The sequence below is a fragment of the Periplaneta americana genome, chromosome 4 (assembly GCF_040183065.1).
Source record: "Periplaneta americana isolate PAMFEO1 chromosome 4, P.americana_PAMFEO1_priV1, whole genome shotgun sequence".
In the NCBI taxonomy this organism is placed as follows: Eukaryota; Metazoa; Arthropoda; class Insecta; order Blattodea; family Blattidae; genus Periplaneta; species Periplaneta americana.
In genome coordinates this window covers 204,537,272-204,551,820 of record NC_091120.1, presented here as the reverse complement: position 1 = coordinate 204,551,820, position 14,549 = coordinate 204,537,272, and the positions used below count along the sequence as shown (strand labels likewise).

At 37.3% G+C, this 14,549-nt stretch overlaps 1 protein-coding gene across 1 annotated transcript in view; it reads right to left on the bottom strand.

The window, feature by feature from the left end:
* Positions 1 to 3,450: 3,450 nt before the first annotated feature.
* LOC138698658 (monocarboxylate transporter 2-like) overlaps positions 3,451 to 14,549 on the bottom strand; it is a 280,932-nt gene continuing 269,833 nt past the window's right edge. The window contains exons 7-8 of the mRNA XM_069824802.1: positions 14,174 to 14,271; positions 3,451 to 7,283 (exon numbers count right to left, since the gene is read on the bottom strand). Coding sequence (XP_069680903.1) covers positions 7,094 to 7,283; positions 14,174 to 14,271 — 288 coding nt within the window. The 3' untranslated portion in view covers positions 3,451 to 7,093. The remainder of the gene's footprint in view (positions 7,284 to 14,173; positions 14,272 to 14,549) is intronic.

Here is a 14,549-nt window from a genome sequence, read left to right as displayed (position 1 = left end):
ATTGATGATAACACAGGATTGCCTTATTTTGGCGCTTTACATGACAAAGGGTAATTTTGAATGACTTTTCCATGCTCTCTGTTAAAATGAAATCCGTTTCCGTCAAACACCCACAGTTTTTATGTAATTTCTCAAGTTCGCTATACTGTATTGAACTTTAGCGCGTAATCATATACTGCAATCGATATAATTTATCGTGAAGTGATTAAACATGATCGACTGTGAAACATTCGATACTTCTCGAGCTATCTACAAGTACACAGAAGCATTACAGTAATAAGATAATTTTTTTTTTTTTTCGTTGTTGGTGACTCTATAGCATCTAATAGATGCTTTATGGTTGTGCTAACAGATGGAGTTACTTGTCAACAATGTGACGCTGAAAAGTGTGTTCAGGTTACTGCCCAGCGACAGTCCTGATTTACATAAAAATTCTGAAGTGAAATTTAGATGTGTAAACGTTATCAGTTTATTGGCTTGGGCAGGATTTAAGAATGTGATTGACAATTTCTTGGAGAACAGGAAACACCCTGATTTCAAAAACATTCTAGAAAATATGTTGGTAGCTATGAAATATTTAGAATGCAATAAGAGCATTAACTTCCATTTCCTTCATAGCCATCTTGACTTCTTTTCTGGTTGTCTTGGAGATTACAGCGAAGAAACGGAGAAAGGGTTCATCAAGACATGAAAGAAATAGAAAAGCGTTCTCAAGGCAGGTGGGATGAATTGATGATGGTTGACTACTGTTAGTGTGTGAAAAGAGAAAATGTGGAGCTGCAACGTAGAAGACAATCTCGAAGACAGATGAAGAGGAAGCGGTATTAAAAAATGAAGTGTCTGCATGAGACTTGGAATGAGTTGAACAAGATAGTGCTGTTTGATTTTATTTATAATGTATAGACATTTTCAAATATTTTTATTGGGTTATTTTACGACGCTGTATCAACATCTAGGTTATTTAGCGTCTGAATGAAATGAAGGTGATAATGCCGGTGAAATGAGTCCGGGGTCCAGCACCGAAAGTTACCCAGCATTTACAAGTATTGGGTTGAGGGAAAACCCCGGAAAAAACCTTAACCAGGTAACTTGCCCCGACCGGGATTCGAACCCGGGCCACCTGGTTTCGCGGCCAGACGCGCTGACCATCACTCCACAGGTGTGGACTTTTCAAATATTACTTGATTTATGTATTTAAATGTGTTAATATTGAATGAATGGAGCTAAATATGGCAATTTTTAAAATCATTATACACATTTTTATACGTGTTGGGAAAAATCTGACTTCAGATCCTTCAAAAGAAGCCAACAATTAATAAAAATCAACCTTCGATATGAAAAGTCTTGAACCAAAATTTAATTTCGCAACCCTGTGTAATTAATAAACTTGACTAAGACAATACAAGCTTCTACCGGGTTCCATTACCAACAGAAAGCTAGACATGGACATCATGCTATACAATTTCATCCGAATATCTTTCCTAGTCTATCTTTCTTACATAATATTCTAGATATTATGCCATATAGGCCTAATCCAAGTTTAGTGACTTTATTTTATATTTCATTAAATGATTCGTCACAATTTTCATTTGTCATTTCCTCTATACTGCAGTTACATGGAATCAAAACACTTGGATATAGTTAAACGGTAAGTGCAACTTTTTCTTTTTGATATTTTATCAAATTTTTGTAACTGCTATCCCCTGAAGTGGACGAAATTACAACGCATTTCTTAATGTCACCAGTCTTAGCCATGACGTCGTCTCGACAGCTCTTTCCCCACTCTCCCCTTGGGGCTAACTTTTCCACCTCACACGTATGTATGTTTTATTTTGCGTTGCTGCTGTGGGACACAGGTGCCCTCTGTCGTGAATAACTTCATATCCTGATTTTCTTTTTTTTTTTTGTCCACAATCTGTTTACAAGAAAGCAACAGATATGGCGTTGCAGAATTAATTACCCGAGACTACTCTGTTGATTCTTGGCTCCATTAAAAGATTGTGGTGAGAAATTGAAGCATAGAAAAGATCTGTTTTGCATTACATAACATTTAGGGATATTTCTTTTCGTTAGTGCAGTAATACAAACAAAAGAACTAGCATAACAAAATACTTATTTACGATATGAGCATTGCAATATGAAGTTACGATGAGTATATTGTACAACGTTTTATCCGCTTTGATAAGATTAATTAAATTTTAATAAAATAATTGTATTATTGTTAATTTTGAACATGTCTTTTCTGGATAGGCGATTGTAGCTATTATTATTAGTTTCGTCCTGCGACAGGCGATTCGTTTATGTTTGTTTTATTTGTTTTGAACACGATAGGTTTTTGTTTATAACAAAAGAACAGCAGTACTAGGAGAAATAAACAAGCATTGTTAAAATGAGTTCAAACGAGGATTCAGATACTGAAAATGCTGCAAATTCCGCGTAAGAAACGAAAAGGTGAAGGTTACCAGGTTAAGAAATCTAATATCTTTTCAAAAGAGGACATTTGCACATTAGATGACAAACGTGATTTAATATTCATTACTTAAATAGTTGCGTAATTAATATGTTCACAACATTTTTATTAGTGATGTAAAGTCCAATTAGGTCTACATAATGAAAGGGGATAAAAAAGTTTGTTAAGTTTATAATTTATTGTTCAAAATTACGGTATTTTTAATTTTGTCTGAAGATGGAAATAGCTATATCAAACTTCGGAAACGTTGTTTTTTCTGTATTTCACAAGCAACGCAACAAATTAATTGTATACTTTTCCTTAATAAATCAGAATCCCTTCTTTCCTCCTTTCTTTTTCTTCCAAAGTTCACTGTAGACATTTTGTCTAAATCAAAAGACTCAGTAACTTTAACATAGGTAAAAAAATGGGGATATTATGTGTACGAAAAAAAATACCTTATATGAGATTGCCATATTATTTGGTCTGAGTGATTGTAACTTTCTGAAATTTTTTGGGTGATTAAAGAAACATTTGATTATTAAATTAACCTAGACTCTTTGTTATCTACTGCATTGTAAACTAGAAATAAAATTAGGTACTTTTTAGATTATTATTACGTAACTGTAGACTATTTTGGTAAGCCTATGCTTTATTTATTTTCTACAGTTCTGACGGTAGTGAAATTTCTATCATTTATTGTCAGAGGACACTAACGTAAAACCATAGAGTGTCTTTATAACATGTAAATTATTTTTTCTGGGTAACAAATGAACATTCGTCGATGAAAAATTGCATTTCCATGTAGAAAAATAAGCTTAAATCAGACATTTTAAAATACATTTTAAAATAGTATTACGACTATCATATTAAATATATTAACATTTTTTTTATTTTATTAAGTTATTTTACGACGCTTTATCAACATCTTAGGTTATTTAGCGTCTGAATGAGATGAAGGTGATAATGCCGGTGAAGTGAGTCCGGGGTCCAGCACCCAAAGTTACCCAGCATTTGCTCACATTGGGTTGAGGGAAAACCCCGGGAAAAACCTCAACCAGGTAACTTGCCCCGACCGGGAATCGAACCCGGGCCACCTGGTTTCGCGGCCAGACGCGCTAACGTTTACTCCACAGGTGTGGACATGTATTAAAATGCCCTGAAAATTTCGTAATCCTGTTACATAGTTCCTAAAAGGAAAAAAAAGAGAATGGAAATTGTTAAGTTTCGTAGATAAAGAAATCAACATTAATTTCTAGCTTACAATGCAGTAGATAACAACCATTCTAGATTAATTCAATAGCCAAAAGTTCCCTTATTCAGCACAAACAATTATAAAAAATCTACCATCATTAGGACCAAATCTATGGCAATTTGATATCAAGAAAATGTATTTACAATTTTTCATACACCATAGGCTAACTAATATCAATTTAATAAAATCAACTGAGATGGCACCCGCTGTCCCACGAGCAGCGATTGGGATGAGCAAGTCAGGAGACAATATGGCTGCCACTACTACTACGTCACCAGCTTCATGTCCATTTGTAGCACAAAAAAGTATAAACGAATTCGGTCCAAGCTCCGCCTTGTAAGTATTCGAGTAAATGCAGTTCTTGGGGTGCTTCGCCCCCACAACATTCAGGAACAACGTGAGTGTTTCTTGGCTGAGGGGTTGCCAGCACAGAGCGGGCAGGATGCACCCTGCGGTGTTCCAGGACTTCGTACGGCTTCAGGAAACAAATGCTAGGAGTAACACGGAGAGAAGAAAGAATGCCATCAAGCGGTCTAATGTTCTTCGTTTCGTATTTTTAAATATGTATTTATGTAAAATGTGGAAGTTGTTATTCTCAATAGCTCCGACATTCCTCACCGCACTCCCCAAAGGATACATTTCCTTCTGAAATTCCTCAAATGATCGGATTTAGGGTCAGCTCGCCCAAATGCAAGCCTTCGACTTCATCATATTCTGTTGTGTAGCTTCTTACAAACTGGCTCTCTACTTGGATTTCCATTAACGCGTTTGGACTACGACGTATGTTTGGATCGCGTTCTGAAATATTCACTAATTCCTTTGCACAGCTCTATCGATTTCATAAACAAATGAAAGATAGATAATGTTCACTAATTCCTTTGCACATCTCTATCGATTTCACAAACAAGTGAAAGATAGATATAATTCTAAAATATTCACCAATTCCTTTGCACATCTCTATGGATTTCATAAACAAATGAAAGATAGATAATGTTCACTAATTCCTTTGCACATCTCTATCGATTTCATAAACAAATGAAAGACAGATCGAATTTTAAAATGTTCACTAATTTCTTTGCGCAGCTCTATCGATTTCATAAACAAATGAAAGATAGATATAATTCTAAAATGTTCACCAATTTCTTTGCACATCTCTATCGATTTCATAAACAAATGAAAGATAGATATAATTCTAAAATGTTCACCAATTTCTTTGTACATCTCTATCGATTTCATAAACAAATGAAAGATAGATCGAATTTTAAAATGTTCACCAATTTCTTTGCGCAGCTCTATCGATTTCATAAACAAATGAAAGACAGATCGAATTTTAAAATGTTCACTGATTCCTTTGCACAGCTCTATCGATTTCACAAACAAATGAAAAATAGATTGAATTTTAAAATGTTCATTCATTTCTTTGCACATCTCTATCGATTTCATAAACAAATGAAATGTTAAATGTTATGGTTTATTTAACGACACTCGCAACTGCAGAGGTTATATCAGCGTCGCCGGATGTGCCGGAATTTTGTCCCGCAGGAGTTCTTTTACATGCCAGTAAATCTACTGACATGAACCTGTCGCATTTAAGCACACTTAAATGCCATCGACCTGGCCCGGGAATTGAACTCAATCTCGAGTGCAGCTTCGGATCAGCAAATAAACGCGCTACCGTCTGAACTACGCCGGTGACTCTCAATATTTTCTTTCATCTACTGCTAATTCGGTGAATTCTGAAATGTAGATCGTGAATTTATGGGAATAATTCCTCCCGAAATATTGCCTCACATTTCCACAGAACCAGAGCGTTTAGAATAGAAAGTGTGGGAACTCGGCAAGGGTCTAATGGGACTTTTAAACCGCCTAGTGTCGCCATGGCAACTGAGCGAAACATTGGCGTGGCGATCGTTCTAAGATTGCAATTTTCCTCTTAATACTATGGACAGAGCCGGTAGAACTCGTCTGCTATGGAATTAAGAAGATATTTCTTGTGGTGTTCGGGTGATTTTTATTGTGCCGTTTATGTGAGCGAGTAATAATAAGCCTAATTATTTTGTTTTGATGTAAATCCAATTATACTGTACAATCTTTAAGGAAGAGACGTTTCTTTTATCCACCCAAAGACTAGACTACTTTTCAGAAATGGTGTAGAGCAATTCCACAAACACAGAAAACTGTAGGGGAGAGTCGGGTAGTATCGGACATCGGGTAGTATCGGACAGTGAGTTTCTTTCATCTACCACACGATGATAGTACCTGACTGACATGGTTACGTTTCTGTGATGTCGCATAGACAAACGTAACCATGTCATTCAGGTACTACCATATGGTGGTAGATGAAAGAAACGCACTGTCAGATACTACCCGATGTCCGATACTACCCGACTCTCCCCTATGCTCATTCTGTGATATCCATTTTTCTGCGGTTTTGATTGTAATTTTTTTAAATTATGATATTACTGTATAATCTGGAAGGAAGAGACGTTTCTTTTATCGACCCAAAGACTAGACTACTTTTTAGAAGTGGTGTAGAGCAATTCCACGAACACAGAAAACTGTATGCTCATTCTGTGATATCCATTTTTCTGCGGTTTCGATTGTGATTTTTTAAAATTATGATTTTACTGTATAATCTGGAAGGAAGAGACGTTTCTTTCATCCACCCAAAAACTAGACTACTTTTCAGAAGTGGTGTAGAGCAATTCCAGGAACACAGAAAACTGTATGCTCATTCTGTGATATCCATTTTTCTGCGGTTTTGATTGTGATTTTTTTAAATTATGATTTTACTGTATAATCTGGAAGGAAGAGACGATTCTTTTATCCACCCAAAGACTAGACTACTTTTCCGAAGTGGTGTAGAGCAATTCCACGAACACAGAAAACTGTATGCTCGTTCTTATACATTTTTCTGCGGTTTTGATTGTGATTTTTTTAAATTATGATTTTACTGTATAATCTGGAAGGAAGAGACGTTTCTTTTAACCACCCAAAAACTAGACTACTTTTCCGAAGTGGTGTAGAGCAATTCCACGAACACAGAAAACTGTATGCTCGTTCTTATATCTGTGATATCCATTTTTCTGCGGTTTGATTGTGATTTTTTAAAATTATGATTTATTTAACGACGCTCGCAACTGCAGCTTCGCCGGTGTGTCGGAATTTTGTCCCACAGGAGTTTTTTTTACATGCCAGTAAATCTACTGACGTGAGCCTGACAGAACTACATGAAGGTGATATCTGGATTGGCATTCTTTCTTCTCAGTAGAAAAGTTTAACTCAGAATTACAGAACTAAGGAGACATGTCCTTAAGGACCAGAAAGGAACAGTGGCTCAGGTTCCCTCGTGGAATGTATTCTCCACTCTGTGCGGCGTCGCAGCTTCCTCAGACGGACGCCTCGTCGATGACTGTGATAACTCTGTTCGGACCCGACATGAGGCGCCACTTGTTGCTCCCCCGGAACGCCGGAAGCTCCCTGGAACCACGCCGGCCCTCCTGCGGCGCCCCAGTCGCCGCTTCCCCGTCGTCCGGCCTCGCGTCCGTCGACGACTCGTCCATCGGCCGCGTGTTTTGCCTGAGTGCACACGAGACGTTATTAGTCGCTGCAATGCCTTAACGGATGGGAAATGCCTGCTATTATTCCGTTCAGAACTACTAACCTGGATGCAGTTTGATGACATGGAAGAATTAGTTAATAGGCATAAGTGAACCTATAATTAAACATAAATATGAAAGTTATAGAATAACGGTCTTACTAATAAAAACCCTATATACAGACTAACTGTCTTATACTTATACAATGAGTAGCTCGTTTATAAGTCGTGTGTAAATTCCTTACTAATAATCACTACATACGTCGTGTATAACAGTATAACTGTTACACAGCTACGTCATAGTTTCGTCATTACTTCGTTACGAAAGGTAATAGAATATCTGAGGTTCTCTATTGGATCCGGTAGAGCGCTCTAGTGTGGCGTGTTAAGTATCGATAGTACAACTGGCTCTAATCGATTACCATACTATATTCTGGTCAAAGAGTACAGCTACAGCAATATTATTCTACTTATTCTGTGCTCTTTGGTGTCTTCTGTGGTTACAAGGCATCCATCATCATAAAATGACAGTCGAGACGAACAGCTGTTAGAGGGGCGGCCATTTTTTCTTTATATACAACGCTTAAACAAGGGGTTTCGTGTATATAACTACTGCATAGGAATTCCTATTGTATAGTTACAGATTGTTTATACATCCATCGCTTATTCACGGTTTATTAGTAACGTTTTCTGTATCAACTCTGCATAAGTCTCGTATAAAAACTATATACGGTTTATTAGTAAGACCGTTAATGTAGATGTTTAAAGTAAAAAAAAAAGAAAAGAAAAAAAAAGAACAATTAATTTAAAAATGTTCATGGTAGAAAACTGTGAAAAGGAGCGGATAAATAAGTTTCAAAGTTTTAATAGCTATCACGATTGGTTTAAACACGCACTAAAACCAGACGTAATTGCAAGTTTGAACAATTAATTACTGAGATTTCCGATAAATTAATTAGTTTAGGAAATTGTCTATTTATTATGTATAACTACTTTTGTATATAGATCTTTTCGTTAAATTATTAAGTTTGTACGTTTGTGAGCTAATATCAATAAATGTATCACTATTCCGTTGAGAAGCTTTTATCATCCAGTCTGCTGTCAAAAAATCTGAAAGTTAGAATTTATAAAACAGTTATATTACCGGTTGTTCTGTATGGTTGTAAAACTTGGGCTATCACTTTGAGAGAGGAACATAGGTTAAGGGTGCAAATTAAGCTTCCAGGTATAACTCCCTGTAAAGTTAATTTGAATAATTTCGAGGGAAAAATTGTTCCGGGGCCGGGTATCGAACCCGGGACCTTTGGTTAAACGTACCAACGCTCTCCCAACTGAGCTACCCGGGAACTCTACCCGATACCGATCCAATTTTTCCCTCTATATCCACAGACCTCAAAGTGGGCTGACAACCGTCAAGCAACCAACATTGAGTACACACTAACTCTGTGTGACTTAAATTGTGGTTTTCTGTTACGTACAGTGACGTGTATTATGCAAATCAAGCGTCCAGGTATAACTCTCTGTAAAGTTAATTTGAATAATTTTGAGGGAAAAATTGTTCCGGGGCCGGGTATCGAACCCGGTACCTTTGGTTAAACGTACCAACGCTGTCCCGTTGGTACGTTTAAACAAAGGTCCCGGGTTCGATACCCGGCCCCGGAACAATTTTTCCCTCGAAATTATTCATAGGTTAAGGGTGTTTGAGAATAACGTTCTTAGGAAAATATTTGGGGCTAAGAGGGATGAAGTTACAGGAGAATGGAGAAAGTTACACAGCGCAGAACTGCACGCATTGTATTCTTCACCTGACATAATTAGGAACATTAAATTCAGACGTTTGAGATGGGCAGAGCACGTAGCACGTATGGGCGAATCCAGAAATGCATATAGAGTGTTAGTTGGGAGGCCGGAGGGAAAAAGATCTTTGGGGAGGCCGAGACGTAGATGGGAGGATAATATTAAAATGGATTTGAGGGAGGTGGGATGTGATGGTAGAGACTGGATTAATCTTGCTCAGGATAGGGACCAATGGCGGGCTTATGTGAGGGCGGCAATGAACCTCCGGGTCCCTTAAAAGCTAGTAAGTAAGTAAGTAAGTAAGTAAGTAAGTAAGTAAGTAAGTAAGTAAGTAAGTAAGTAAGTATCGAACCCGGGGCCTTTGGTGAAACGTACCAAAGGCCCCAGGTTCGATATCCGGCCCCGGAACAATTTTTCCCTCGAAATTATTCAAATTAACTTTACAGGGAGTTATTCCTGAAAGCTTCATTTGCAAGTAAGTAAGTAAGTAAGTAAGTAAGTAAGTAAGTAAGTAAGTAAGTAAGTAAGTAATATCTTAACGTCCCCACACACGCAGACTTGCCTGTACAATCCTAAATCCAGAGGCAAATCACGTCGTGTATGAGCGACGAGCATTAAAACTTTCAGCCTTGTGGTAAATCTCCAGAGTTCAGCGTCTCCTTGAATTTTTCCGACTGTAGCACTTCGAAAATTAAATAGACACAAGCGATACTGTGAGCACGTGTTCGAGATTTCGTCTTTGTTTTATTTGAAACAGTTCTCTGTAGCAAAATAGCGGCAAGCTGTGAAAGTACATATTCAAGAAACTACAGGATGTTAATGAACTCACGTTACAATGTTTCAGAATAGGAAGTAGGTGCTATAAGGAACATATTTTTACTTCTAAACCTGTGGTCGGAAATCCCTCCTTTCTCCACGAGAGAATGAGAAAGGTAGCTCCTAATAAGTAGGCAACCCATCGTGCCCAACGCTTAAAAGGTGTCATTTGACGTCACTAGGAGGAAAACCTTTACGTTAGGTCAATCGTCGCTTCATTTAGACTGCTCGGAAAATAAACACTGTGGGAATTGGTGAATGGAATTGTGGAGGGAGTGCAAGTGATTCGCCAGTGCTTGAGTCAGTAACATGTCGAATTTGAAGAACATCAATCTGTAGTAAAGCTTCTGATTTACGGGGAGTTTGGAAAAAATGAGATAGCTGAGCGCTGGTTGTACGAAGAGAGGCGCCGTGGTCGATGCATTTCAAATATTTGGAGGTCGCTGGATTAGTAGGAGAGGGCATGTACTATGGCCACCACGTTCACCTGACTTAAGTCAACTAGACGTTTTCCTGTGATGTACATGAAGAATCACTTCGCAATCGTGGCGATTAAAGGAGTTGAAGAAGTCTGCACAAGGGTCAAACAAAACATGTTACAACTTTGTATCAAGTTCGGTACCGCCATTTTGAACAGCTAATGCAGAAAATGTAATAAATAAATGTAAAATAACACGTAAAAAAGTCGAGAAAACTTATAAGGCAAATGGAGATATAATAACATAAAAATCATAACTAATCCACTTCCAAATCAAAATAAACCAAATAAAACATTAAAACAGTTAAGCTACAAGCAAACATCTTGCGCGTGTTTCGTGCACGTTGTGTGCTCTAGCGGCGAAAGGAGGAATTTCCGGCCACCAGTTTATTAGCAAAATTTGTTCCTTATAGCGTCTACTTCCTACACTGAAACGTTGTAACATGAATTTATTAACATCCTGTATTCTCACGCATTGCTATGAATGTACTAGTAGAGTCAGAAAGTACCGGAACTTCGGGTGACAACGCCATGCTCTATAGGCAACTTCTTTGCCTCGTCCGTGTGGCATGTGACCAACTCTCCAGGCGTATAGACTCAGTGCGACTACGCATGAGGATGGGGAAGACAATCGAAATACAGTGCAGCTCTCAGCTTCGTTTAGTGAAGACGTGTAGGTATATGTGGTAAAATGAGCTTGAAAAAGCAAAGAGGTAACATTAAAGTTTGTGCTAAACTCGGTAAAACATAAACTGAGACTTTCATTTCTGTTTTTTTTTATTCTTTTCAGAAATATTTTCAAATCCAAGTTTTTACTAGAAGATCTCAAGTTTTTAGCTTCTTTTTTTTTTTTTTTAGTTACTTCCACAAGACATAGACAAACATTTCTATACATTACTTTTATGAAATATCTAATTTATTCACTAAAAAAATTGAAATTAAAAAATCTATAGTTTACCAAAATAGTACATTATGCAACGAGCCTATAATGGTAGTAATTAAGACGCGAGTATGTTTATGAAACGACCGCAAGCGAGTTTCATAATTTTCATACGAGCGTCTTAATTACCACTATAGGCAAGTTTCATACGACTTTTTATGCTCGACCATATTTCTAACTTGAAATTATTCATAAGTATTAATGTTATTCTTATCTGACTAAGGAGCGGAACTGACCTAGTGCAATACCTCGTAAATTGTGAGATGTGCGCAGACGCGAAAGTATTGATTTTTTCCGAGAAACAAATGTCATTGACCTTGATATAATCTAGAGAGTAAAATAAACATTAATCTTGATATAACCTTGAAATTGAATTAGATATTGAAAAAGGAGATGACAAATTGAATTTATCTGAATATTATTTACAATTAACGCTAATTATTATAGTAACAGAACTAGTTGTCTTTCGATTGCATATCCGAGAATAATCGATACTTGCGCTTTCATATTGCCACAATGGTATTTTCTGATTGGTGGAACAATTGAACTTTAATGAATAGGTGTACTTTAATGAGGTCCATTAAAGGCCTGCCACCAGGTGTATAATTACTACATTTCGGCATGGTCGAGCATAAAAATATTAATAAAATAAACTACTAGCATTTCTTACAATATAAATGCATAGAAACTTGCAGCTACCTCATAAATACTTGCAGTAAAAATTTAATCCTGATTGGCATAAAAAAGTTGGTATCGAATCAAGAAAAATAAACTTACGGAAACTTGGATTTGAAAGTAAAATGAATATTTATGTAAATACACATTGGACAGTTTTTGGGCTCATGTTCGGTGCCCGTGGCACGATCCCAAGTGAAACTTTAAATCAACTTAAACAATATAAAATTTCTGATGCAACGATTGATGCCATAGGATCTCACGTGTTAAAATCATCCTTAGCTATAATTAGTAATCATTTGTACCCAACAAACTTTTATTGTAAATGATTTCCTACGTTTTCTTATCTTAACGTTTTTTCTTTTTCTTTCCAAGTGTCAAAAAATTGTTTTGTTTACTTATTATTCTTTATGAATTGATTAGTAGGCCGATCTATCGAACCCTTATTTAGGGCGGCTTTTGTTTATACAAATTATGTAAACTTCTCCTCCGCTACATTTATCTAGTAACTTCAGGGAGCCAACTTTAGAATAAAAAGCTAGTAGATTTATAATCAGAAATTTGTAAAAAAAAAAAAAAAGAATAATTGTTTGATGAAAAAAATAATTTTTACAGCTCTTTCAATGTCACTTCCCTTTACTGACATAAATTAAAAAATAAACCATTTTGAATCTTGCGTACACTACGTTTAACACTTGAATATAAGTAATAGATTAACTAGCGGACTTACCCGTGATAATTATGTAAGTTTGTGCGGCTTACAGCTGTTTCGGTGCTTCATCACACCATCCTCAGAGCCCACTAGATCTCGACGTCATCTCGAACTTCTCTGCCTGTTATGTGGGTGCGTTTGATTGTTGTAAGGTGTTGAAGAGTGGAGACAAATAGTGTGTGTTTACTGAAATTGATCTGTGTGTTGAGAATTTGATCGGTGTGTGTTTTAGTGTGTTTGTATATTTCGTATTGTTCTAGTGTGTTGGGTTTTTGGTTCTTGGGTTGTACGCTACAAAGAACACATTAAAGCAATAACCAGAGGACACAATACATCTACATAACCAATGCTAACCATACATACAATAACATAAATACAGACATGGAAATCCTACACATACAACCCAAGAACCAAAAATTCAACACACTAGAACAATACGAAATATACAAACACACTAAAACACACACCGATCAAATTCTCAACACATAGGTCAATTTCAGTACACACACACTACTGGGTGTTCATTTCAAAGTGTGTCACGACGTCACTGTTGTGAGTCAGCGATTTGAAGCGAGTTTCAGCTTTTGTGTCAGAGAAGTTGCCTATTGATCAAGGCGTTCAATCTGAACTTGAGAATGTGTACGGTACAACTTGAACGTCGTAGCAACAGATGGCTATCTGTAAAGTCTGTGTGCTACCATAACCTCTTTCGAACTGTGTTTTGCGGGGGCAAGTCGTACGCAGGGTATTTGTTATCATCGGTTGTGTACGGTAACATTCCACAACACAAATAAAATGCTCCGTGTCCATGTTGACTGTCGAAGTTAATGTCAACAAATACGTAAGTAATCGTCTTAACCCTCTCCCCATATCCCGACAGTAAGAAAAAACTCTCCTCAGTACTTGTTTCCAAATAGTTCACATATCTGCCACTACAGGCATTACCGTACGTATCGGTAAGTACTCTTCAGAATGAACGCCGTACTTGCTAGGAACTTCTCTGGCACATAGGTAGTACGCCTCTGCGGAAGTGTAGGAAGATTGAATTCTCTAGGCTCATCGGCTAGCCACATGACGGCATACAGCGAGCCATGACACACTTTGAACTGAACACGCAGTATTTGACTCCACTTTTCAACACTTCTCAACAATCAAACGCACCCACATAACAGGCAGAGAAGTTCGAGATGACGCTGAGATCTAGTAGGCCCTGAGGATGGTGTGATGAAGCACCGAAACAGCTGTAAGCCGCACAAACTTACATAATTAACATGAGTAAGTCCGCTAGTTAATCAATTACTTAAAAAATAAACATATTTGTAATCAGAATTGAACTAAATCCATTTGGGATAGGTATGAAAATGTAAATTCTAATGAAATAGTCAATAAATTTTTTTGGAAATTTTCATGATTTTCAGTGGAGTCTACTTGACGTAACCCCGTACTGTCTGACCTGGCAAGGGACCAGCGTCGCCCTTTCCTGTCCATGATGACTGGCATCTCAGCTATCAGGTTGTTCTCGAACTCGCTCAGCATCAGGTAGTTCTCGACCTGCAACAAGTTAGACTAGCTCCACAAATGTCTCAATAACATTTATAAAAAGTCAACATTTAGGACACAGATCGCCGGGTTTCCAACAAAAGTACAATCATTTAAATATGCAACGAAATCATACACAGTATGCTGGGTTGCCAGAGAAAAGACCTATAGTTAATGTTCCAGCATCAATTAGTGGACCTTTGAAGCTAGTGGGCTGTAGAAGAGACGTTTAACGGGCCCAAGTTACTGCGTTTCGCATGTGACGCAAGAGAACGTCAGTGAACAAGAAG